The sequence below is a fragment of the Athene noctua genome, chromosome Z (genome assembly GCF_965140245.1).
Source record: "Athene noctua chromosome Z, bAthNoc1.hap1.1, whole genome shotgun sequence".
NCBI lineage: Eukaryota > Metazoa > Chordata > Aves > Strigiformes > Strigidae > Athene > Athene noctua.
In genome coordinates this window covers 73,585,238-73,612,879 of record NC_134077.1, presented here as the reverse complement: position 1 = coordinate 73,612,879, position 27,642 = coordinate 73,585,238, and the positions used below count along the sequence as shown (strand labels likewise).

At 36.3% G+C, this 27,642-nt stretch overlaps 1 protein-coding gene across 2 annotated transcripts in view; it reads left to right on the top strand.

The window, feature by feature from the left end:
• Positions 1 to 27,642, top strand: part of CERT1 (ceramide transporter 1) — a 77,480-nt gene that overhangs the window by 40,662 nt on the left and 9,176 nt on the right. Inside the window, exons 4-16 of one of the 2 annotated variants that reach the window (XM_074931552.1) lie at positions 3,910 to 4,017; positions 4,801 to 4,939; positions 5,887 to 5,970; positions 11,540 to 11,697; positions 16,616 to 16,708; positions 18,152 to 18,238; positions 19,209 to 19,301; positions 19,820 to 19,897; positions 23,722 to 23,817; positions 24,495 to 24,627; positions 24,743 to 24,813; positions 26,083 to 26,211; positions 27,008 to 27,137. In XM_074931552.1, coding sequence (XP_074787653.1) covers positions 3,910 to 4,017; positions 4,801 to 4,939; positions 5,887 to 5,970; positions 11,540 to 11,697; positions 16,616 to 16,708; positions 18,152 to 18,238; positions 19,209 to 19,301; positions 19,820 to 19,897; positions 23,722 to 23,817; positions 24,495 to 24,627; positions 24,743 to 24,813; positions 26,083 to 26,211; positions 27,008 to 27,137 — 1,399 coding nt within the window. The remainder of the gene's footprint in view (positions 1 to 3,909; positions 4,018 to 4,800; positions 4,940 to 5,886; positions 5,971 to 11,539; positions 11,698 to 16,615; positions 16,709 to 18,151; positions 18,239 to 19,208; positions 19,302 to 19,819; positions 19,898 to 23,721; positions 23,818 to 24,494; positions 24,628 to 24,742; positions 24,814 to 26,082; positions 26,212 to 27,007; positions 27,138 to 27,642) is intronic. The other variant, XM_074931553.1, reaches the window with a different exon arrangement.

Below are 27,642 nucleotides of genomic sequence, written 5' to 3'. Positions count from 1 at the left end.
GAAATCCTTAACTGGCGGATCAGTGTGAGCTATAATGGAGGTCTGCAATATGATTCTGCAAATACTTAGCTATTTTACTGAAAACAGCTTTTCTGAAGCACTGCCTTGTTGCTGATACCAGGACCTGTTCCAGTAAAGTATCACATGAAGCTTTGGATCATGTAGCTCTTTCCTCTCATCTATCATAAAAGGATAAATGGATTTTGTGCACTGCCTTCGAAAGCTGAAGGCGTTGCAATGTACTAACAAATGCCAGTTTTAGTGTAGCTTTGAAGCTGTAATATATGCATGGAATTTCAAAGAACTGCATCTATGTACTGAGCATGGTAATTTACCATTAGTGCTTGATGGTATGAATTAATACAGCTTCTGGAAGTTATTTTGTTTTCAAGCAAAGACTGTTAGCTTCTATCATATGGACTTCACCTGCTTCTTCCAATTTTTATCTTGGGAAATTAAATTGTGTAAACAGAAGAAGCTTGTGTCAACATTCCTCTTTTCAATGTAATTGCATTTTTCTGCAGTGAATAGTTAATGATGATCTGCTTTGCAAGATATAAATGCGGCAGTGACCTGCTCTCGTTTAGATGTTGCGGTAGTAGAATGGTGGGGCTTTGCATGATGTTTTCTTTCTTTGTTTGTGTTAAGCTGCTTGCATGTCTACTGTGAGCTGGGTAGCTTGTCTCTGCATCAGTTATAAAGGAATACTTAGCTTCTGTTTCTTCGAACAAATAAGTATTCTTGATACAATTTTCATTTCTTTCCCCTTGATTATGAAAACATAATTAAGATGTTTTTGTGAACATGATCCATAAATGCACATGCTTTGGATTCATTTTGTGTGCTGTTCAGTCTGCTGTTCCATCTGCTGAGTTTGCTTATTGGTTGCAAATAGTTAAAACTGCCTAAATGCTTTTTATGTAACACCTTTTTGTCGGTAGGGTTTGCAAGCTGATAGTTGTATATAGCTGACAGCTGTGTATGCTGTCTTGTGTACAACTGTGAAGCACAGGTAAACTATTTGGTGTAATTATCACCAGCATAAATGACAATCAAATAAATACACTGCTGAAAAGGTACCTTAAAAAAATAAATCTTACATATTGATAAGGGAAGAAGTCTTTTTTTCACCCTTGCCTTCATTTTGTGAAGTAAATTAACTGGTTGTTGACTGCATGGGTAATGTTTGAAAGAAAAGTATTTCATTCAAATATAGAATATAAATCACCAGATTTTCTGCTTCTAAGGTTACATCTATTTTTATAGGTTCTGATAAATACTGTTAAGATGTGACTGATTAAATCTTCAAATAGAAAAATTCAGAAATTTCACTTCCTAAGTTAAATCCAGGTTTTGCATAGGTGTGTTTTCTCAGTTAAAGGAGAAAGCCATTGGGAGACATCTGCTGTCCTTAGTTAAAATGCTTTGACCTTATTGCAGTAGATATTTTGGCCACATTTTGAATTTGATCTGTTAAGTCATATTCTGTAGAAGTGAAATTTTACCTTCTTTCTAGTGTGTACAACTTAGATAAATAGAATGAGTCCTCCTATCAAACGGACATTCAGAGACATCTTAATATTTGTAGCATATGAATAAATAAACACTGAAGTTACCAATAAAACAGTGAACAACTTTTAGATTTGCATTTAGAGGAAATTTTAAATTTTTCATGCTTCGAAATGTGTGACTTAGAAAATGCTCTTTTGAGGTTTATCTTCATTAACGCTTCTGAAATTGTATGCCCAAAACTTACTTGTCATTTTAAAAATGCTTTTATTCCCTTACCTACTTCATTTTTACTTATCAAGCCTTTGGAGGACTTAAAGTCCATAAAAAGAGCTGAAAGCCCTTGAGTATTTGCACAAAAACCGTAATCAAACAATTATTTGATTTCTGTTGTACTTAAAGTTACAATGCAGTGAGCTAAGGTATAATCTTTGCACTGAATTGCATTGCCATTCAAGATGTGGTCTAATATCCCAAATACATTACCAAAACTGAGTATACTGCTCAACACTTGAACTAATATTCTGAAAAAGGCCCATATATCCAGTGTGAATGCTTTGAACCAAAAGCCTGTATCAAGAGATATTTTAAAGCCAAGTTTTAAAACAAGTAGTAGGACTAATTCTTTAAAAACAGACCTTTTAGCACTTTGGTTACTTACACTTATGTAGCTGTTTTCTAGGACTGTTGCTCAGTATAAAATAGCTTCAAATGCATGATTTATAGCAAAAATTACTGAATTATTAATATATCCTTATAATGTGACTTAATAAGGAAGATGTGTTCTATCATTTTACTCTAAGCTGTCATTAAACATAAACTTCTATATTTCTGCTAGTTCAGGTAAGGTGCTGTGTTTCAAATTTTTTGCTAAATGAAACAATGAACTTAAGATGTGCTTCATTAAAACTTTTGAACTTACAAGTACCCTTTTTAAAATTCTAAGTTGATGATCACTTTACCTTCTTTTAACTACACTTGCATTTCTTAATCATATTAATTTTTCAACTCAGTTTCTGCTTTAGATACTCATCCTGTTTCTCTACTGTTTTCCTCAATAATTTCCACCTGATTCTTTAAATGGGCCAGATAGAAATTGACTCTTGGCTCCTTATTGCTTGGTTTTTCTGGATAATCTCATTCAGAAATGTTTGTTCAGGAATTATGCTGACAACTCTGGGTCTCACATTTTTCTCTTCAGTCATACCTTAATTTCTCTAAAATTGGGTTTCTCTGCCGTTGCTCCTTTGTAACCCAAATATACATCTGTTATCCCACGCATTGCATTATTGTCCAGTACTCTTAAAATTGTTTTCATCTTCATTTATCAGCACTCCCCTGCCATCCCAAAGCCTATGCAGATTTCAGTTTTTATAGAAAAAGTACAACAGCCAGAATTTCATCATTGCTTCTTGTTTGTTCTGTATCATTTGTTTTGTCTCCCCTTCTTCCTGCCCCATCTAAATTTCTATGCTACTGCAGAATTTGTTTCTGGCAAAACTCCTTCACAACATTGTCACTGTCTACTTGATCAAACTTAACTATTAACAGCATTTCAAATATTACTCTGAACCATCTGTTTATTTCTTACGTTCTCTTTCAGGGGTTTTATTCTCCTTTCCCATGTACAGGCCATTTATGTTAACCTTTAGGAAAATACTTTCTTCCAGTTCCTCAGTATCTGTTTCTGTTTGGTTTGTTAGGAAATTTGTCAAACTTAGATAAAGTTTTAGATCTTTTTTGTTGCTTTAATCAAGATAAATTCCTTAATTAGTTACTATTATTGTCTTCTATATCTTGCTTTTTAGTATATTACCTTGTTTTATATAGACATTTGTTCTTTGTAAAAAATAATTTCAGTCTAGTATAAATATTCTGTTAAAGTGGCCTGGAACAAGGAAGAAAACAAACTTGGTAGCAGTAATTGTCTGTTTTTAATATGATCTCAATTTTGCTGCTTTTAAAAATAAAATGGCACTATGTGATTGGAACTGAGACTGTCTTCAAATTGAACCGTGTTAATCCCCTGATTAATTATAGACTAATGCAGATTTTTGAAGTGCTGTGAAAATTGCTTGGTAGGGATTACATAAACCAAAATAATGGAACATTGTCCCTTTTTTGAACCCTTAAATATATGTTGCCTTGTTCTTTTGGAGGCCTGTAATAGGTTGTGGGTAACTACTTGTTTACAGATCATTATGGTAACAAAATAGATTCATAGTATTTTCACAGATGCTGCGTCAACAACTTGAATATGCAGGCACAGTTTAAGACCCTGCAGTTTCCTGATAAGAAGCAAATGGACTGGTTTCAGAGGAAATTGCATTAATCTTACTTTCATGATTTCTTTTTTATTAAAAGCCTCAACACTGTAGTTTTGTGTGTTGTGATTTTTAGACTGAATCTGGCTATGGATCAGAGTCAAGTTTACGACGTCATGGATCCATGGTGTCTCTTGTTTCTGGAGCAAGTGGATACTCTGCAACATCCACCTCTTCGTTCAAGGTTAGTAATAAATTTTTCTTAGTATTGGTGTGTAACTAACACATGCCATTGGAAAATAAATAACCCATGTGAAGACTCATTCACACAATTACAGAAAAATATTTGGTTTACTATCTTAGTAATTCCTCATATGATGATGAATAGATCATACAGGAAGCTCTTTTGTGCCTTTGTGCAGTTGTCCCTTTTAAACTGTAGTGTCATCTTCCAGTGGCAAGAAAATAAAACCTGTGGGAGCATTTATTAGCCTTTCCTAGTTTATGTGTCAGAATATCAGGCCCTCTAAGTGAAAAGGAATGCTGATTCGGTGACTTAATAAATTTGATTAATACTGATGATGATGACTTTCCTTGTCTCATGCATATGAATATTTAACATCTGAGCTCATGTGGGCTGTACTTCTGGGAAAACAGAAGAGGAACAACACACTAAAGGGGACTAAAGATTGGAACAGAGATCTTAAACTAGAGCTGACGGTTTTCTGGCAAAATAGGCATAAAGTTGGTAGCATGCAAGATTGCATTTTTGATGAGCTTTTGAGTGCTCTAAAGTAGCAGATGCAGTCAAGAGCAAATATTGAGGCCAGTGGACAAAATGAGTAGGGAACACTTGTATAGTTTCTTTTAACATTAACAGTATTTCATAGCTGCTGATACCTAAAATGTCCTTAGTGTACTTGTATTTGACTTTCATAGGTGCAGAAATCCAATTTTTTAAATTTATGCATTGAACTATTACTGAGTATGTAGAAGCATTTCAGCCTTTTTTCTCTTGTGTTTTCAGAAGGGCCATAGCTTACGGGAGAAGCTTGCAGAAATGGAAACCTTTAGAGACATCTTGTGTAGACAAGTTGATACTTTACAGAAATACTTTGATGCTTGTGCAGATGCCGTTTCCAAAGACGAACTCCAAAGGGACAAAGGTAAAACTGTAGCTGAAAAACTTTTATCTCCATAGAATTTAGGTTTTTACTCAATAATAGCCCTTGAAATAGTTACTGTAGGATTTACGATCATATAAATAAAACAAGTACCGTAAATTTACTCTTTTCTGCATGAACAGTGTTAACTATTGTCACTTCAGAAGTTGGATTCCCATAAAAATCTGCTTAACTTAATATTAACCTGTAGCTGTCACCTGTATGAAAGAAATTCTCTTTTAAGCATTTGATATTATATAACAATAATTATTTACCCTCTCAAGATTAATTCAGGTTAGTTTATCGTTGTGTCTCTTACCTTTTAGTTTGAAAAACCAATAGGATATTAGTTTTGATAGAAACAATACATTCTTTAAAAAAGGCAAAGATGCTGCCATAATGAATCCTCCTGAGATGTATTGGCTGGAACTAGAGCACTGAGTGCGCACCTGAGGCCCTAGTAGACACAGGTGTGGACATCTACATGTCTCTGAATTCCTCTTCTCAGAGCACAGCTTTTTGCCTCAGAAGGGTGCATGGATATGACTTTTAAATTCATCCCTGGGTTTGTTCTGGAAGCCTGAAACTTTCAGTAGTAAGAAAACATTAGATAGTACAATACCACTTCTTTACAAATCCTGTAGTATAGAAGAGTAGGCAGCTGCTGAACTGTGACTCCCTGCCTATCCAGCTATAACACCAAAATAATGTTGTTACCATAGAATAGAGTGTTAAACTTTAACACTGAGCAAATGTTAGTGTTCTGATGGTTTCTGAAAGTAATGTTGATAGTGATCTTGGATCCAGGAAAAAAAGTGGGTGTGTTCATGACTGTTGCAGAAAAACATCTTAATTTGCTGCTTAGCCATGAGGATACTCTTAGTTCTTTCTTGCACACTAAAGAATTGGACAAGCTTTCTCATTCTCATGACACTTGCTCTCAAATTTAGTGGTAGAAGATGATGAAGATGATTTCCCTACAGTGCGTCCTGATGGGGATTTTTTACATAACAGTAACAGCAGTAAGGAAAAATGTAAGTATGTCCCAACTTTTTTGCTGACAATTCATATGAATGCTGTGATAAGCCTGAGACAAGACAGATGTTTATATTCTAAGCAGAAACTGGCAAGAATTGTTATTTAAATGTGTGCGACAGGAAGTTCTTATTCATGTTATTCATTAGCTGCTTTTATTGATTCTCTGAGTTACTCTTAATTCACACAATATTAAGGCAAACCTGTCAAGCTGCTATTTCCTATTCCATGTCCAGCCACTTCCACTACAAAATTCTGTTGAAACAGCTGCGTCATTCAGGTATTGGAATTGAGATTTGTAACACGTAATTGCAGTTTTTCTTATAAGTGTTAACCTGCTTCAGGAGTGTGGTGGAGCACAATGCTTTTCTAGATAGGTATGTGCCAGTAGGTTTTTTTCCATGGCTACATAGTCACGTTAAGTCAAAATTGTTACCAATTCTCACTCATAACAATTTTAGCACTTTTTGACTGTTTCCCATTGTTATAATGAACACAGTTATGATTTTTTTTTTAGTCTTATCTTGTATGATCTAGGTATTGTACTCTAGCCATGCAGTAAATTTTCTAGAAATCTGATGCTTCTAGCCTGGCAGAAGTTGTGTATGCATTTAAAGTCTATTTGCATTCTTCTTAGATTTTTTTTATTTCCTGACTGAAATACTTTAGTGTTTGCATTCTCTAGATGTTGACAGTTCAGTCCTAAGGTATTTCTTTCTTTGATTTGCAAAACTTTGGAGTTGCACCACCTCCGGTTTCAGATGTGATAGAATCTTCCAAAGTACTTGGCAAGTGTTTTTCAAATGTAAGCACTTTCATCAAGAACCTGGAAAGTATATGGGCAAAATAACCTTTTCTGTGTCTTCTGTTTTGTTTTTAATTTTTTATTGTCCCTGTGTGTAACATCTTTAGTGGCTGTATTTAAATTCTCTTTCTAGAGTATAGCGAAAACTGTTACGTGGAAAGAGGAAAGAAAATGGAAAGAGCTTTCAGGATACTTCCAGAATTCATCATATGAATATATTTTTTTAAACTATATAAAGTGCTTGCTCTACTGAGGATTAATTGTAATACTGATTTTGAGGTTAAGTAGCATATAACCCTGAAATTTTGAATAAATCTTTCTTGCCTCTTGTCACTGAAGATGAACAAGCTTGCAGTGCTCACTTGTAAGCAAGTTCATAGTTCCACTAACCCTATTGTCTGGGTAAGTGTACATTTTCCTGAGGACTGTTAAGTCAGAGCAAATTTCAGAAAACTGAAAAGGCCTTCTTTAAAAAATGTGAAGTGAGAATTTAATTTTACTTCATGATTCATTTTGAAAGAGGTGTCTTTGTCAAACTTAGTTTTTGTAGGATCATGTAGGAGCTTCAGCTTTAGAACAATGTACCTTTAGAATATTTCTTCATATCTACATTCTTCTGGTGTTAATGTGCACATACAATATGGGGAATGTCATTAGGAAAGTTTGTTTTTAGTACATCTGGTCATCTTAGAATATTTAAACACGAAGTAACTTCATTTTTTTCATTAGCTGTTTAAGAGGAATTTAGTAAGAAGTTCTGTAGCAAGTCTTTGGGAACTTACTTGCTAAGAAGTTGCAATGTATTATGGATATCTGGATATAAACTCACTATAGCTCACTACAGAAAATTTCTGCAACCACTTGCTTTTTGCAGAACTTCTAATTCCAGTTGTGATTCCTGATTCCATTAAAATCACTTTCCGTCAATTATTTCTGTGAAAAGCTTTATCTCCATTTTAGTTTTTCTGTGCCTCAGTTTGATGTCTAAGGACCACATTCATTAAACATTTAGTATCTGAGTGCTACAAAGCTTGATTAGAAATGAAAAATCAGAGTATGCAGTAAAGTGCAATCAAAAGTCGTAAGTGATGCAGTGGGAGAAGTAGATGGCTCAGGTTAGAGAGTCATGCCCATGTGTTGGCCAGAAAACTACTTAGACTAACTGATTATTAAAGATGTCATTTCAACTTCACTGTTTTCTAAAGCTTAGCCTTAGAGCAGCTGTTAAGATTCTTTGGTTTCTCATATTTCAGTTTCCTTCTTGAAGTCCCTATCTAGTCTTGGAAGTACTGGAACAATATTTTTAACTGTAGCTGAGAAGTGGTTACCTGTTTATTCTGGGGCTGTTCTGGAGTCAGTGCTCCAGGAAGTGAGAAGCATGGATTCAACCTATTATTTAGCATACTATGATAAGGACAAGTGTTTGAGCCTACTGTTCAAACCACTAGTACAGTAATCCAGTGCTCAAATCAGTAGATTCAAGATTGACCTAAGGGACTGTATTCACACTACCTTTTGAAATTTGTTCCCTTCTGCACCCGGACAGGAGGAGAAAGTTAACATGACTATAGAGACTTCTGTACTACTGTGAAGTTGTTTTGAATAGGCAGGCTTTTTCTTTCCCATGTTCTCTAGGATCTTTGAGTGAAGAGCTAAGAGTATTATAAAGGTATTTAAATTTATTTGTCACTTTGCAATTAAAAAAAAATCTGGTAACTGAATCAATGATCATTTGTATAAAACACCAGTGGTGAGTCTGGCTGATGCATACTTACCCACTGGGATCTTATATTTTAAGAATGTAGAATTTTGATCAGGAAGTGTTCCCATCCACATAGGAAAATGAGCATATTTGGATTTAAGTTACTGAAAAACGTAAGAGCATGTGAAACCTACTTAAGGAACCTCACTGAAAACAGAAAGTGTTTTTTTTACTGTAACTATAAAGATGGAAATGGTACAGAGGCTGAGGGAGAGATCTGCTGTAAAACACAGTGGGATTTATGCTGGGGTTTTATGCTTTGAATGGAGGAAGAATATTCACCAATGTACTGCTGAAATAATTGGGTGGTTCTTGGAGGAAAACTGATCATATTGATCCTACTACTGTCTGCAGAAGACTAACAACAGTAGGTATCAATAAATGGGTCATGCACCTGAAGGCTTCTTTTCCGCGTAGTGACATAAGACACTAAGGTGCATAAAAGGAAAAAGATAAAGGAACATTTTCTACTTAATGTCTTTAAAATAATTTTCTGTTTCACTGGAAAACAGTTTAATCAAACACGTGATGTTTGGGACATCTGGGAGAGAGTTGCGAACAGAATCTTAGGAACAAGAAGGGAAAAACTGACCAATCATAACAGGCATAGAGGTACAGGAGAGAAGGGCTAAAGAGCTTTTGAAGGCTAAAGCATGGTATGAAAAATCCTTTGTATGAAAGGCAAGAGAATAAACCAGAAATAAAGCGAAATGCTTAAAAAATAAGATAACCTTGCAACCACTTGGAGGATGTGGAAATTGAAGTTAAAGTAGAGAAATCATCCCACTGCTTTTTTCAGTTGGGTGCATGCAGTTTGATCACCAAACTAGAAGAGCAGTTACAGTGGTAAGAACATATTCCTGTTAGACTTTGCCTTGAACTATATAGATCTCCTGATGTCAGATTTCATTTTTGAAACACTAATTCTGTAGCTGACGTGAAAAAAAGGCATAAAAAAGGAATAGGAAAGGTGTTTGGGATCTCCAAACAGAAAATCTTCTGAAAAATACTTCTAATGTGCTGAAGCTTAACTTTTACTGAGAAAAGGCTTGAAGGTCACCTTCCAACATGTTCCAGGAAGACAAATGTCTCCTGTAATAGGAAAGAATCAAAATACTCCCATGCATTGTAATGAATGAGTGACCATCCCTTCAAAGAAGCAAGTTCTGCATCTTTCTGCCAGAAGTTTGGTTTTGCCCAGAATTATAATGGTTGAAAGGAGGTATGGTTACTGACTTTAAAACTGCAAGCTCTGCGTGTATCACTACAACTTTGATATTAGTCATTAAAGAATGACCTAGAATATATGGTGACTGAAACTGTATGGAAGTATTAACGAGCTGTAGCTGAGACCTAAAGATACCCAGCAACAAAAGCTGGCTTTTTTCCAGGAAATGAGGCTGTGTTGCTGCATTTCCCTTACAATCAACCATAGAGATTTCTGAAATGATAAATTGTTTCAGCCACTAATCATTTCTTCAGCATGTCTAGCATGTTGCATAATTAAGAGAGAAAAATCGCATCTACAAGTATCATAGCTGTGCTGGTAAGCCTGCACGTGAACATTCTACACCAACACAGCAAATTATTCGTATAAACAGTATTTTTCAGTTCTGAAGTCTTACAGGTAAAGCTCTTGTGCAATTTTCATTATTTTCAGTGAATCCACTGCATCGTCTCCTTGCCAGTTTATACCACTTTCAGTCTCAGACTCCTCCGTGTTCCCTCTGCAGCTGTTAGGGGGAGGGAGAGCTGCTCTGCTCATTGTTTCTGAAACAGATTTTTCTTTCTCTTATTTTGCTTTTTTCTCCAGCCCTCATCATCTTTACCTTTTAGGAAGTATTCTTCATTAACATGAAACAAATAAAAAAAGCTGTATTCTACCACAGTGTGTATGCTTATTGAGGTATTTGAAGTAGTGCATGGTCTATAATTATCTGTTTGAAAAATAGTTTGACTCCCTGTGAAAGGAGAGCGTATAAAACCTCTAGAGACTTAAACCATTGCTTAAGACCATTGCATAAGATTGCTTTCTGTTCCTGAAGTGTAGATAGTGTGCTCTACCATTAGAGAACAGCAGTTGTATTTCTCTTCCCTCAAGAACTGAACTTCTTGAAAGCTCTGATTAGCCCTGACAGACAGATATTGTATAAACTTACACAAATATTTATTTGTACTTTTTAAATAATAACAGTGGCATGCTGACAAACTGACGGGGGGGGGTACCCAGCTAGGTGGTAAGTCTAATATTAGCTTGCTGCATGGCATAGCCTGAGTTATTTTATCTTGCTGGGCTCAGTTAGCTTCAACACAAAAGTTACTTGTGCTTTCTAATATTTTCGGACATTAATGTGTAATGTTGAATTTGTTATTATGTCAACCTACATATGAGTTTGACATAAAGTAGGTACTTTTTCTGTCACACATTTTAATGACTTGTTTAAATAGCCTTAGCAACAGATGGCTTCGTTGACAGCATGAAGTAGTTAGAACTGCAAAACCCACAGTAGTTGGATAATTCAACACACTTGATACTTTTATACCTTTTTACTTCGAATCTATAATTACCTGCTTAAAGCAACCTTGAATGTTACATTTTGGGTTTGGTTGCGATTTGATTTTGTTCTTAATGCTGTTTTAGATATGTTTTAAGGTTGCTCTGTGTTAATTAGGCCGCACTTCAAGCTGTCAAACTGCTATTGTTACAAAGTATTACCACTCCCTCCACCCACACGATTTGCAGAGTGCAGAGTAATGCACCATTACAAGCACACTTGAAATACAGTATAGCAAGATGAAGCTGAAGAGATGTGTTCCTCCTTTTGAATCTTTTTCCTTATCCTGTGGGTAGCTGAAAATTATTAGGACTTTTTATTTCTATTTTAAAATTCATTTTCTAGACAGTCGGTTTTCTTCAAACATTTCTAATATAAAACATACATGTAAAATGCTTGTTTGAGTTAAAGGCAGCTGTCAGTGAATGTTTCATGTATGTTTTTAGTGTTTCCACATGTGACACCCAAAGGCATTAATGGCATAGACTTTAAAGGAGAAGCTATAACTTTCAAGGCAACTACTGCTGGAATCCTTGCTACACTTTCTCATTGTATTGAACTCATGGTAAAACGTGAAGAAAGCTGGCAAAAGAGGCTAGATAAGGTAAGATCATTTTTGTCTTCTGCTGGGAAAAAAAAAAAAAGCTGCTTTAGCTTGAAATAGAAGTTTCAACTGAGCTGTTAACTTTTTTATTCCAGCTACTGCTTTAATGTTTATGTACAGCATTTACTAATTTTAGGTGCATTCATTATTACTTCTATAAAACACTAAAGCCTCATCCTGATTGGTGATGTAGTAACATTATTCATCATAGTCTTTCTTTTCCCAGCCCTTGTTCAGATACATCTAAAAAATACAGGATTATTATAGAGAACCTGACAGTATTCCATAGTAGTGTTGCTTTGCAGCCTTCTAAGAGAGACCTAATTATCCATTCTTGCAAAATGATGTGCAAATCTCTGAAATGTTTGTGATATGAGATGGTGGTTCCTGAGGAGAACAACCAGTTCTAACTTAAATGTCTCTAAGATACTATTATTCCACTTTGCTTTAGTAGATTGAAGAGATTAGGTCATGATTTATATGAAATGGTTACATTTTTTAGGTGTGTGGTATTAGAATATCTGTTATTCTAATGGCAGTGATAGTTCATGCTAAGCCTACTCAGCCACTATAGCAACTTGAAAGGAGCAGTGTCTCTTCTCATGAAATGTGCTGGAGCCATGGCAAGGTTGTACTTCAGGCTTTAGTTTCGAGACTCATGCCATCACTGGCTGACATCCTGTGCAGTCCTCTAGTTGTTGTCTCTTGTTTTTTATTTAACAAGTTTTCATGTGGTGTATGTCACACTTGAGATCTTACTCTGTATATTTTATTGGTACACAATTCAAAGAATGAATGTATTTAGACAAAATACATTTGAATACTTGCCCCTGTCTCTTGATGGTTCTTTGTCCATATTTCAAAGTCCTGTCCCTGTCTAGGTATGACTTCTGTCAACACTCAGTTTGTTACTCATTCATCTGAGTAGTTGGATGAATGATGGTAAATCCAAGACTTGAAGCTTGTTCATAGAATCATAGGGTAACTCAGATTGGACTTGAGACGTCAAAAGGTCTGTCTCTTCAATCTCCTGCTCAAAGGAAAGATAGTTTGAGATCAGACTGGATTGCTCAGGCTTTATCAAGTCTGGTTGTAAGTCTCCAAGTCTGGACACTTCACAGCTTTTCTGGGCAGTCTGTTCTGATGTTTAGCTGTTCTAGTGAAAAAGTTTTTCCTTATAACCAGTTAGAGTAACTCGTGTTCCAGTATCTGTCTGTTGGTTTTCATCCTTCCACTACAGACTGCTGTGAAGCGTCTGGCTCAGTTTCTTTATGACTTTCTTGGAGATATTGGAAGGCTACTATTAGGTCCCCTTCACAAAAGCCTTTGCTTAAAGTAAAGTTGCTGGGGGAGGGGAACCTCAATCCATCCCACTCCTAGCAGTTTGATTCCAGGTCAGCACGAGAGCACCTGAAGAGCAGCACAAAGGAATTACAGGCAATAAAGCAGATTCACCAGGGGCTCAACTTCAGTGCCTTTGTCCAAATGCCTGTAGCATGAGGAATATACAAGAGGAGCTAGAGATGTGCGCACATGTGCAGGACTGTGATCTTACTGGCATCACGGGGACATGGTGGGATGGCTCCCGTGACTGGAGTCTTGGAATGGAAGGATACAGGCTCCTTAAGAAGGACAGGCAGGGGAGATGAGGAGGATATGTCACCCTCTGTCAGTGACCAGCTGGAGTGCTTGGAGCCTTGCCTGGGGATGGATGAGGAGCCGACTGAGAGCTGACTGTGGGTCAGAATCAAAGCGGGAGGGCAGGGACAGGTGACATTATAGTGGGGGTCTGCTACAGGCCGCCCAACTAGGAAGACTAGGTGGGTGAGACCCTCTTAGACAGATAGGAGCAGCCTCATGGGGCACTTCAACCACCCCAATATCTGTGGGAGGGACAGCACAGCAGGGCATAAGCAATCCAGGAGGTTCCTGGAATGCACTGATGATAACTTCCTTCTCCAAGTGACAGAGAAGCCAACCAGGAGAGGTGCTATGCTGGACCTTGTTCTCACCAACAAGGAGGGGCTGGTGGGAAATGTGAAGCTCAAGGGCAGCCTCGGCTGCATGACCATGAAATGGTGGAGGTCAAGACCCTTAGGGGAGCGAGGAGGGTGCACAGCAAGCTCACGACTTCAGGAGAGCAGGCTTTGGCCTCTTCAGGGATCTGCTAGGCAGAGTAACATGGGATAAAGCCCTGGAGGGAAGAGGAGCCCAAGAAAACGGGTTAATACTCAGGGATCACCTGCCCCAAGCTCAGGAGCAGTGCATCCTGACAAAGAGGAAGTCAGGTAAGAACCTGAGGAGGCCTGCAGGGATGAACAAGAAGCTCCTGGACAAGCTCAAACACAAAAAGGAAGCCTGCAAAGGGTGGAAACAAGGAGAGATAGCCTGGGGAGGAGTACAGAGAAACTGTCCGAGCAGGCAGGGATCAGATTAGGAAGGCCAAAGCCCTGATAGATTTATATCTGGCCAGGGATGTCCACAGCAACAAGAAAAGCTTCTATAGGCAGGTTGGTGATAAAAGGAAGACTAGGGAACATGTGGGCCCTGTCCAGGAGGAAATGGGAGACTTTACCCGGGATATGGAGAAGCCTGAGGTACTCAATGAATCTTTTGCCTCCGTCATCACCGGCAGGTGTTCCCAACACACTGCTCAAAATGCAGAAGGCAAAGGTGGGGACTGGGAGAATCAAGAACTGTCCACTGTAGGAAAAGATCAGGCTTGAGACCATCTAAGGAGCCTGAAGGTGCTCAAGTCCATGGGACCTAAATGAGATGCATCCATGGGTCCTGAGGGAACTGGTGGGTGAAGTGGCTAAGCCATTGTATTTGAGAAGTCGTGGCAGTCTGGTGTGTTTTCTGCTGACTGGGAGAGGGGAGACATTCATTTCCAATAAAGGGTTTTAAGTTACGTTCTGAAGGTCGGAAACTATTTCTAAACCTTTTAAACCAAGAAATTATTATAAAAACTTCTTTCACTTTTTAAGGGACTGTTAAAATAATGCACTTAATGATTGTAAATTTAGAATTCTATGTCTAGTTTTCTTTCTGCCTCCAAAACAGTGAGATGGGCAGAATAAAATTAATACAAAAGCACATAATGTTATATAAAGGTAACCTTAGTTAGAGCTTTGCTTTCAATCTTTTCCTCTTGGCTGTAAAGATATTGAGCTTGACTTATTTTTCCAGTGCAGTATGGCCTCTTGAATGTATTTTAAAACAGAAGTTTCCTAAAAGGGTTAAACAAGGAAATTATTTGATCTCTTGTATTTGGTCCATTGTTTTATTTGCAACATGTGATGATGCTTTTCTGTCTTGATAAAAGCAGTGTTTTTTCTATTCTTATTTCCTTTGTTCTTACTAATTGTTTTTATTGAGCAAACTTATTTTCTGACCATTAGATTTTACCATAAGACTAACATGTTTAGGTAGCTTATTTTGTTCACCTTTGACAACTGTAACTTAAATGTCTCATTACATTTTACAATTTTAATACACCAGTAATTTTTCTGTTGTGCAGTCAGTTTCCCGATTTCTGCTTTATTTAATGTTGTTGCCAAGAGAAGATGTCAGATTTGGGGAGTTATCCTTTGACACATGTGAATTGTCACTAATTTCCAGGTTGAAGTATAGGAAGTATGGGGATTTAGGGCGAACAGGAGGAGGAGGAATTATGTTTTGGAATGCTTTTGTTTTAATTCCAAATGTTAGTGTAAAACTTTCATGCTTTGTCTCAATGACTTACACTCAAGACATGCTTTATGCATCTTCAGGATTCTGCAGTTACTTTCAAAATATGAATGTGCAAATTTGTGAAACGTGTTAGCAGTTATTGCCTCTTTCTGACAGTTTTTGATAGTTTCAGAAGGGAAAAGGCTATGTGCATGGATAAAGACAATATTTTCTTCATCGAAGTGCTGATTTTTTTCTAAGAATTTTCCTGTGAAAACTGTATATAGTACTTTATTTTACATCAAAACTGTTGCTTTACTTTCAAACTTTTCTTCAGAAACTGGAAAATGTGTTCCAGAGTGGATGTTACCACCAAATTCCCAGTTGGTAAACTCAGCCTTTCAGTAGTACTTAACAGTTTTCCACTGAATCTTTAAAGGTCAAGAAGCAGTGTCTGGTGTCCAGTTGTAAGGCCTAAGACTTAACTTTCTTCCACCTGAAGTGATTCTGGAACAGGACAAAGAAACATGTTATGTAATAAAGCTGAATTCTGCAAGTATTTCAGTAGTTTATAGCTTTTTCACTGAGAATATCTAATGATAATGTAGAATTTGCAGAGGAAGTACTAGACTTAATCTGATTCTGCCATTACTACTTTTTATTCAAAATATATAACTGTATAGACATCAGTGGCTCTAGTACAGTTGCAAACACCTATTACAGGAGAATGATGTTGAGTTATTAGCCTCTACATTGAGTTCACAAAATTATTCATACTGATCCTATGCCAGTTAATTATAGATACATACTTAAATGCTGTGATCCATTAGTATCTCACCATATTTAACAAGTTAGCTTTTTACCAGTCTTACTTTTCACCCTTTATCACTGCCCAAGCATCTCTGTCAAGGAGTTTTATATAAATGGTCAATCATCAAATACAAAGTCTGACCCTCAATGAACCAAGAATAGCTATGCTTAAACTAGGGACAAGTTTTTGCTTGCTGATGGAGTTTTTTTTCACGTTATTTAAAGAAGGTATTCTCAAGGGAGCTAGCTCCCCAAGCTTTGTATTACCTATGCATGTATATGTGCACATAAAATACATGTATGAAAACGAATTCAGCAAATCAATAGCTTTGCAACTGTTAGTTGGAAAAATATACTGGTCATTCAATTTATTGGTATGTTGACTATTATCAGTCAATTCATTCTCACTGCATCAAATGATTATGTAATTTTACAGGAGGTAGAGAAAAAGAGAAGAGTTGAAGAAGCATACAAAAATGCTGTGACAGAACTGAAGAAAAAGTCCCACTTTGGAGGGCCAGACTATGAGGTACAAATTTTACTTCTGAAATTTTGAAAAATGCTATGATTTCTAATGATTGGTTTGTTTTTTAAGGCGGGGAAAGGGGTGTATAAATCAAGGTGTTTGGTTTGTGCAGGCGTGTTTGTGCCACTTTTATTTTTCACCTTGGAAATCGAAACTGTATGAAGAATTTCAGTCCTTAATTATTTGAGGAGGGAAGTCTGTTTTCACCTCGGGCTTCCATGTTCTGCTTTTGTCTAAAGTATTTTGCTTACAGATATTTCTACTGATTTTTGATTTTTTTTTTTCCTACATTTCATATTGCTTATATTGCGATAGTATTGTACTTTCATTTTTAGTGGTTTGGCTATATAGATATATAAATCAACTATGAAAACCCTGACTGCAGAGGCAGTCCTAGAATCTGAAGTTTAACTCAAATTGATTTTTAACTTCTTACTGTCACTTCAAATTTTGTGTTGACAAATTCAGTGATTTTTAAGTTTCTTTAATTTGTTAAATTAAATATTTCAGCAGCTTCCTCCTCAGTTGAGGTATTTAGTCAAATTCTAAGATGCTTAAACCGCTTTCTGAAGAATAGTTTAAGCTAATGCACCTATAATGCAGTTTGCATAATTTTTAAGAACTTGACCCTTTCATGTACATTAATCAAACATGCTTCTATTTACAAATCAGCACCTGAGAAATAGTACTGATATATTGAGACATTTAAAAGAAACTTGAGGTTAGGTTCTCTGTTGTGACTGAGGCATACACTGTAAAACAAAAAGATGGATAGGAGGTTGGACTTTGTCTACCTGGTTATGAACCCAGCTGCTTCTCCCAGGTATCCCTGTTGTAAAGTAGTTTTTTGAACTTTGCTAGACCAGCTTGTTTTACAATACAGTAAAAGCAGTAAACTTCATTTTCTGAAATTACCATTTTACTTAGATTCAAGTTTTTAATAGTTGACTCAACTCTGCCTGCTGTTTAGTGTTAAACTGTTATTTCCAAAAATTTTCAGTAGGGATCCCTGGAATTCTGTTATGTTTTGAGCACATACCTGAAATGCACCCTAAGGCACTGGAATACTTGGAAGGAGTCTAGCTACACAATTATGTTAATATGTGTACTTTACTGACATACTGTAAAGGTTTTTAAGAGAAGATAAATGTTAATTAAAGCCTGAATGTGATGTCAGTGCATATTGATACTGTTACTCCATTTCCTGTTTTTTTTCTTACACAACTACCCCTGGTTGTAGTTTAGAGGGATTAACTTTCTTTACCAAGTAGGGTTTTCAGATAAATTGTAATCTAAGAATATTGGTGAAAATATTTGAGGTCTATAGAAGAAATTTGCTTCCATCAGTTATATGCATAATATAAATATGTATTTCTAATACTTAAACTGAAGTGGAACTGTCATGTCTCCAAAATTTTGAACTGTTTTTGTTTCTTAACACTCTAGGAAGGTCCTAACAGTCTGATTAATGAAGAAGAATTCTTTGATGCTGTTGAAGCTGCTCTCGATAGACAGGATAAAATGGAAGAACAGGTATTGATACTTGTAAAATATCTTAATGATGGGGATTTCCTGGGAGACTATGGTTACTGAAATTCTCTTCAGGAATGCATCTTCTGAAGCTCTAAATATTTTATTCTGACATTGATAAGGAGAATTCACTCAGTATTTACAGTTAAATATTGTTGCTTAACACTAATTTTGAGAAAGTGTCTTCACAGATTACATAGAAAAGGATAATATGTGTTAAGATAACTGAATGTCTCTAGTTTCTAAATTCTGCATGTGTCCAGTGTAAAACTTACCTTTGTATGTTACTGATGCCCTGTGCAAATAAGAATATCAAACGCTGCAGCTATTTCTCAAAACCTAGTTATTGCTCTGAAGTTTCTTTTGACTCTAGCAGTATGTGAAATAGAAAAGACATATTTATGTTGGTGTTTGTCTTATTTAAAAATTTCATAGGCTCTGGCTACTTCTCTAATTTCTTGAACACACTTCAGTGAGAAGGATTAGAAAGGGTTAAGATGCATGTGAGGAAATATATAGAATGCGAGAACATATAGCAGTATGTAAAATGAGAGGGTATAACAAAGCGGTGCATCTTTCATCTTAAAAGTGATGAGGCTTATGAATATAGTGAATACAATGACTTGGTTAAGAATTAAAATACTTCCTAGTGGATATATAGTACCCAACAGAGTTTACCGACGTTGGGATTTCTTAGCCTAGAGTAGAAGTTTTGAGTGACTGTTGTACTACTACATGGATCCTTAATGCTGCCAGTCTATTTTCCTTAACTCAAAAGTATACCATGAAGTATAGACAAATTCAGTCTTTGGGTCCATTCACTTACTGAGAATTCGAGCAGGATGACAGCTTAATGCCTGTCATGGACATCATTAGTTGTTGCAGCCACTATATAGTTTGAGGATGACTCACTCTCTTTCATAGTCCACCCAGTAACAGCTGGCTACTAATAACTAAACCTGTTTTGTTGCAGTCCCAGAGTGAAAAGGTTAGGTTACACTGGCCAACATCCTTACCTTCTGGAGATGCATATTCTGCTGTGGGGACTCATCGGTTTGTCCAAAAGGTAGGATATCTCTCATGATCTCCTCTGAATAATGGTCTGACCTATGATATTTCTATATAGTATATTGTATGGGTAGGTGATTTATTTTTTTAAGTGTTTCTAGTAACTTTCAATGATTTACTCATTTTAAAATTAAGTAGCTGATTTGAGTATCTATTTAGAATACTGACTTGTATCAAGCTTGTTGTATAATAAAGGAAAAATCCCAGCTTGGTAACCTGTGTTTTTCAGATACCTTAAAAATTTATTGAATTGATTTTATAAAACGAAAAAAAATCCAGTTGCTTGTATCATGATCAGTTGACTTTTTGGTGTTACTGGAAACACTGTGCTTCTCTCAGGGATACACTGGGAGCATAATAGATAATAGGTGCATGAAATCAGCATTCGCTGCTGTGCTTGCTGCTTATGGTGCTTTTGTTTTCCTTTTCATTATCTTGTGCTTGCAAGTTGGTACTGAATGCTCTGTTGTGCCTTTGTTCTGATTACTTGGTTTTTTCTTTGTCTGTCTCTGGTAGCCCTATAGTCGCTCTTCCTCCATGTCTTCCATTGATCTAGTCAGTGCCTCTGATGATGTTCACAGATTCAGCGCCCAGGTACTGTATTAATGTGTAGAGTGGGGGTTGCATATTTTTGCTGTATTTCATCCTCTTCTCTAGAACCTGGGTTTTTTGTTACATAAATCACTGCTTGCTTTAAAGTAGTATGTTGAGACAAAGGAGTTCTCTATTCCTGTACAAAATGGTTGTCTTTTTACATCCAGCTTGCATGCATACACTTGTGCAGAGGCCTAAATCTTGTGGAATAGCTGGATTTAATTCAACAGCTTTAACAATGCCTACAATTTGAAAATTTTGCATTTCTGAGTAGAATAAAAGTAGAATAACACATGTTTTGTGTGGTCTGGAGGTGGTCTTTGCTTTAAATTGAGTATTTTTTGTTGCTTTTAAATCAAAGGTTTGATTTTTGTTTCCAACATTTGTTTGTAATGACATTAAGGTGATAAGTGTTAAGGTTCAGTATTGCCATCTTTACCTCTACAACTGGTTTTATTACTGAAAGGTCATAAACTATGACAAACAGATTGTGGGTATGAGAATTTTTACTGAAGAGTTTCAGTATATTCCCTTACCCTTCTGAAAGTAAGTCTGGCATGTTGAATATGTCCATGTAGTCATAGTGACATATTCCAGCAACATACAAAACTAATCTAGGTGCTTGCTCTGAAGATCATAGAGTATAGTAGAATTAGATAGGCGAATACATGTTTGCTCTTTAGTCTCAAAGCTGTTCAGACATGGCATTCATACCATCAGTTTCCTTCTGCTGTGGTCCATATGTGATTCTGAATATGGAGCTTCCTTCTGGGATCTGTTATTTTGGAGCTTTTTAAAAATTATTAACTAATGTTGCAGACAACCTGCTTTTTCAAATAGAAGGATTTTCTTTTATTAACAGAGCCTGGAATTGTACCACCTATAGAACTTGATACCAGCTCTATGAGCAGGACCCTAGCACTTAAAAAGACTTGCTTATTAGACTGAAATCCCAACACTTGCCTTGACCTTTTGGAGCCAGTTAATTTCTGAAGTTTGAACTTATCACAAAAGAAAAAGTACGCAGGTCATATTTGCACAACACTGATAGACTCATCTTGTACTCCCATAGCCAAGTTATTTTTTCAAGTTTGTTTCTGTTTGGGAGGAGGAATCAAGTAATAGAAAGCAAGTTTGATTCTGAAGATAGGAACTGGTTGTCTGTCAGGCTATGGGCATGTGGACAATTCATATAAGGGAAACTCATAGCTGCTAAAATATGTGGGCCTCCTCATTTTCACCTTTTATGCCTGTCATAATATTTCTGCATTCATATGGTAAACCTGAGTATCAGAGCACTAGTGTGGCTGAAAAACTAACCATTTAAAAACAAATCTGAGGTCAACCAGCTCCTTATCACAGTAACGCAAATTGAAGTTAAGGATCAAATGGTCTGCAGTCAAGTAGTTCTTTTCAGCTGCTGCATGGATTATACTGTGTAGAAGTTATTGCTGAGTGCCTTTGAATGCAGCTTCAAGTTAACTGAGTCACTGCAGAAAGGATGATCATCTTCAGCTATTGGAAACTACTCTCCCTGCCATACACACATCCCCCCAGATATTTAACCTAGAACAAATTTCTGCCAGATTAACAATCAGTCCACCTGCTCTGATGCTTCGTTGCTACTGAACAAGCAAGTGAAAGGCAACTGAGAGCACGACGAGAAAAGCCACACACCTTCTTTTGGTGGGAATCTGCTCTGGACCTTATTAATATGAAACTGGCCTCTGCCTCCAGGCTGAGGATTTAGCTTTTGGAAAGGCAAGCTAATATCTTGATTCTGACTTGTTCCTAGACTTCATTTGTACGAAGGGAACTTTGGTATCAGTAAAAAGTCAAGGAGAAACTTGCAGCCTTATTTTTAAGATTGAGAAGTAAACATGTATTCTGATGGGACCTGAATTTTCACTGTCCCTCAAAGGCATTGATTTGTCTCTGTCAATTGAGTGGGATGTTGTAGGCCTAAAGTACTGCAGATGGGTTGCAGATTACTTTCTTTTAAAGGACTATCAGATTTTGAGTGAGCTGTTCTCAGGGCCTTTAAAGTGAAGAACTTCCCACTTAATGATCCCACCAAAGCTGCTGGCATACAGGTTACAAGTATTTTTGCATAACACTCCTGCAGCCTGCAAGGAACCCAGAGGTAATAGTGTGGTCTCTCCCGTGAGAAATAAGCTGTGAATCTTGACTCTGTACCTGTGAAATAGGTGCAGGTTGGCAGACAGCAACTATTGCCTAGATTCCATATGTTTTGGACAGGTAGTATGCGCAAGGCAGTGGTAGCTACTGCAATTCCTTGGTGAAGCAGAAGTAAGGAGGTGTTCAGATGGCACTCCTGTGGATGCCGCCGCCTGTTCTTCTATTCCCCTCATACCTCTGAATTTAGAGTGAAGCAAAAAGTGGCAAAAGACAAAACTGACATATAAAAGCTAGCTTTTTCCTTCAACAGATTAAGCGCTAGGGGAGAAGAGACACAGGGACCTGACAGTGTTGCAGGTAGACATTGGGAGCATGGCAAGGCGTTGTGACCTAGAGCTAATAAATTGAATATTTAAATAGCTCGCATTCTTACCTGGTTTGGATTGTATGTATTGTCGTTGTTTTCACTGGAAAAAACGAAGACTCTTGTAGGAAACCTGTTGGTAACATATTTTAATTCTATAACAAAAAAATCATTAAGTATTCTTTAATTTTGCTTTCTACTTGTTGCATTACTTGTTCAAATATATGTTGTTTTACATGCACACTAGGCTTCACATTAAAGTTGTGCAAAATTACATATGGGTTCAGGCCATTAATCTTGTGATTGTGCACCTCTTAGACTAATCTTTGTGTTGATCAACTCATCTTTCCTTGTAAGTACTTTTCCTTTTGGAAAAAAAAAAAAGTGTACTTCTAGTAATTCAGGAAAATAGTGTCAATCACATGGACCTATTTGCTGTGACAAGTTTGAGTAGTCACCTAGCTTTTGGGTGGAAAAAAGTGTTTCCAGTACTTGTACACAGCAACGGATACCTTATATTTTTGCTTCTGTTCTTATTCGGGGAGGAGTAGGATCTAGAAAGGGGTGGGGAGCCAAAAAAACAGGAGGAGTTTGTAGATCTAAAATAAAAATCCATTTCCCGTCCCAGCCCTCATTTTCTTGCACATTATATGGAATTAAAAAATGAGGTATTCACACAGCTTGATAAAAATGTATCAAATATTTGGCCTTTAAGAAAAGCACACAACTATCTAGCTAAATTTTTAAATTAGTATTTTACCATAGTGGAGTCTTTGTATCATCATAATTTTTTGAACATAAGCATTTCTGTTCTTTTTTTCTAGCTGGCAACTGTGCAAAGATGCCAATGAAACAAAATAGGCATGCTTTTCTTATGACTGTTGCCTTCATTGCTCTTTCAATATGACTTTTGATATGTGTTCACTTTTTTACAGCTTGTCTGTTTTCTCCCCATTCCCTCCTGCCTTTGTTCAGCTTTTTAAATGCTCTTCAGTGAATATCTTAGTGCATTGTAATTCTGTTTAGAGGTACCTCACGTAAGTTCTTACATGCTGAAATAAAACTTAAGTAAAAATAATGGTTTTAGAGGTGCAAAGGAAGGATAGGAAGTATTCATAAAGAATAAAGTTGGAAGTTGAATCAAGATTTTGGCTTTTGTTTCTGAAGGCCAGAAGTATCTGCTTCTTAACCTGCAATAGAAAGTTTTGTTGTCCAAATTCAGCCTCTGCACAGAAGTATTATCTTGTGGTTTCCAATAATGTAGAGTCTCTGCCCAAGAAGGTGGAAGAAAGGAGTTAATGTGTGGTGTTTTCTTTTAAAGGTGGAAGAGATGGTACAAAACCATATGACATATTCCTTGCAAGATGTAGGAGGAGATGCCAACTGGCAACTAGTGGTAGAAGAAGGAGAAATGAAGGTAAAGATTTGGGGGGTTGTTTAATTGATATGGTAATTGAGATAATATGCTATGAAGACAGATACTTTCAGCCTGGAGGACTTGGCAGTGTTAGGTTTCCAGTTGGAGTTGATCTTAAGGGTTACTTCTGACCTAAGTCATTCCATGATTCTCTGGGAATACTATCACTCCACGAGTTACACTGTTTAAACTTCTCTAAGAATAGCATTGTTTAAGTTAGGACTGGAGTCCACAAGAGCTGTGGCTTCTGATACATTTATTCATATAAAATCCTGTGTAACTCTTGCAATAGCTTTGTCTTTTCAGATTCCTTTCTCATTCTCTCCTACTTAAAACTTGGTATCAATATGATGTGTAAATTCTATGTACCAAAATGTCAGGGTAGCAGGTTACTGTGTTGGCTGCTCTACTGTGCTTGCATGGATCCTTGTGCATAGTGATAAATAAGGTAGCTTAATCATTTTTGGAGTAGGCATTCTTAAAATACTGCTGTTTTAAAGTGAATTGTCATGTAAGAATGTCCGCATTCGTAGTTACCAGAGAACATTGACATGGCAAATTATTCATGTGTTAGTCTTCTAGGTAAGTGTTTTTTTAAAAAAAAATGATGAAAATTTAAAACAAAAATGAACAGTTTTGACAAATTCTATTCTACATTTCTTTGTATTTGGCTATAGGTATACAGAAGAGAGGTGGAAGAGAATGGAATAGTTTTAGATCCTTTGAAAGCAACCCATGCCGTTAAAGGGGTAACAGGGCACGAAGTTTGCCATTATTTCTGGAACGTCGATGTTCGTAATGATTGGGAAAGTAAGGAATTAGTTCTTAAGATCTGCATGTTTATCAGCAAGGGTATTGTTTATAACATTGACCTAATATCTGTGCTTGTTTACTGATGAATTTTTTTCCCCCCCTCCTCTTTTAGCAACAATTGAAAATTTCCATGTTGTGGAAAATTTAGCTGATAATGCAATCATCATTTACCAGACACATAAGGTAAAAACACTTCAGCTGTATGCATATCTTACTGAGACAGTCTGGAGCATATATTTTCCTGTATTCTGAATACTTCTTAATGGCTTAACAACTTAAAATACTGTTCTCTATTAAACTGTAACTTACTCAGTTTTTCAAACTTGTCATGATAGCATAATTGTGCATGTGTCTGATAGAGCTTGTAATAACAAATTAGAACTGTTTTTAATCTCTATAACTATATCACTGCCAGCAAGGCAAGAGTCATCCAAGGCAAGCAGAAAAAATAAATCAACACTGACTACATGGAAGAAACCTGTACTATTATATTGTATGTTTTCTTGTAATAATGCAAGCTATTGTTGACCACAATAAGTTAACATACACATTTGCATTATGAGGTGATATAATTGCTGGTACAACATTTGTTCTTGTAACTTCTTTGGTTTTTTCCCTCTCAAGTTTAGGTGTAAATTTACTAAAATGTTAATTTGAATTATCACTCAACAACTGTAACTTAAAGTTTAAAAAAAAAGGGAATTAAGTATACAGATGAATCTTTAATCTTGCATGATTCCAATAATTAGTATACTCAAATATTAAACCAAATATTTTTCTTTGACAATTTCACCAGTAATGTGGCTACCTTAAAAATTCTGTGACAGAGGAGTCATGCTAATGAGTAAGACAGTTGTGTAAATTGTGTAATGTTGTGGTAAAAGCTAAACTTTTTTCCTCTATTGAGTGTCAGGAAAAGGACTTTCATATTTTTCTTATTTTATTAGACATTTTGCTTCTGAAACATTCCCTTAGGTAGTATCAGTTGACTATATCTGTCTTACTGAAGTAGTAGCTTTTTGAAACAATATTTGTTTTAAATATTTCCTTTTTCTGGAAATATAAGTGACTGTAGATCCATCTATTTATAAATAACTACTGATTCAGTTTGTAGCTTACAAGTATTAACTAAAATGTAAACTTGAGGTTGAAGGAACAGGAGGGAAACTGCCTCTTCGTGTTGGTCTACTGCAAAAGTTATTTCAGCTTGGCTTTTTGCATTTCAAAGGCCTTAAGCTTTTGCCTTAAATTTTTTAAAATTAAGCATAGCCATATGATGCATCTGTACAAACAGCTAAATTCTGTTTTAGTTTTGAAAATGAAATTACTAACTTAAACTTTCATTTAAATAACATGACTGACCTGGCTTGCCTTGCTTGTTTTTTCCTTTAAGGATAGTAAATACTTATTTTGCAAAATTGGAAAAGCTTATATTCAGGTGTCTTTCTGCAGAGGGTGTGGCCAGCTTCTCAAAGGGATGTGCTGTATTTGTCTGCCATCAGAAAGATACCAGCATTCAGTGAAAATGATCCTGAAACATGGATTGTGTGCAATTTCTCTGTGGAACATGACAGTGCTCCTGTAAGTATTATTTTCATTCTGTCAAGTTCTGCTTTTAAGATAACTTTTTTGATTGCATGGTAATGCACATGCAATAATAGTGTGAGGGAGGTGAGGGGTTATGCAAAAATACAGTTTATTTAAAACAGGTGATAAAATTACCTGATGAAGGCATTATCAGCCAAAAGCTTTCTTGCCTTATCTCAACAGTTGACAGATCTGAGGTTGCAGCAGAATGGAAGCAAAAGAGTTGTGAAAACTCTTTAAAATTGAAGAATTAAAATTAAAGAATTGAGGTGATTTTGTATGGCGTCAAATCAATAACTCTTTGATATTGTCAGATATAGAAGTAGGGTTGTAAGATTGTAAATACAGAATCTGTTAAACCTCCATCTTACACAGTTCTGCCTTGGTTCTCTCAGTAGCAAAGATTGTTTTCTGTGTAATATTTGTCTGTTAATTTCTATGCCCTGCTTATAAGGGAAAAGCTACTAACTGATAATTGTAAATGCTGATACATTATTCTTTAAATGTTTCTCTACTACTTTGTCACAATAACTGAAGTAATTAACTTGTAATATGTATTAAGCAAGCAGAAACCTGAGATACAGGCATTTTAGTTTAACCCTTTCCCTATTCAACATGTACCTTTCATTTCATTTACATTCATGTTACATCCATGTAGTGCTAGAGTGCAAACTCTCAGAAACACAGCTTCTGGAGTGGCTTAGATTTCATAGGAATTTAAAATGTTAGCAGTCAAGTATGCTAAAACAAATTTAGTCTGAGGTTTACAATTGTTTCTTTTTTTTGTCAGCTGAACAATCGCTGTGTCCGTGCCAAAATAAACATTGCTATGATTTGTCAGACATTAGTAAGCCCACCAGAGGGGAACAAGGAAATTAGCAGGGACAACATCCTGTGCAAGATTACATATGTAGCTAATGGTAAGTCTAAAATATTTCACTATGACATTCATGATGTATGCTAATTCCGAAGAGCTGAATACTGGCAAAAAATCTTGATGTAGCTTTCTGTCAAATTTATATATAGCCTCACATTTATAGTCTTCATGTTCAAAAGACTGATGTGCTACATGAATCAGTGAGTGGGTTCATTCACTGTGTTGCATTCTACAAGGAATAAACCTAAGGTGTGTGGCTCAGTTTTAAGCACGTAACCTTGGGGTTGAGGAGGGTGGGCAGAAGAAATGTCTGCAGCCGAAATGACTTGGCGTAGCTCTTAATTTCAGTAATAGTATGTCTTTCTCACTCACTGCTGTATTCCCCCCTGCGCCCCCCCCCCAGTTCATCTTGTTAGGTAGAAAAGCTGCTGATAGTAAAGATACAGTTCTTACCCTCAGTGTTGAGAAGGAGCAAATACATTTTGTATGACAGTCTTTGCAAGCTGTATAATCTAGTTTTACTTTTTTTTTTTAACTGATAGAATCCT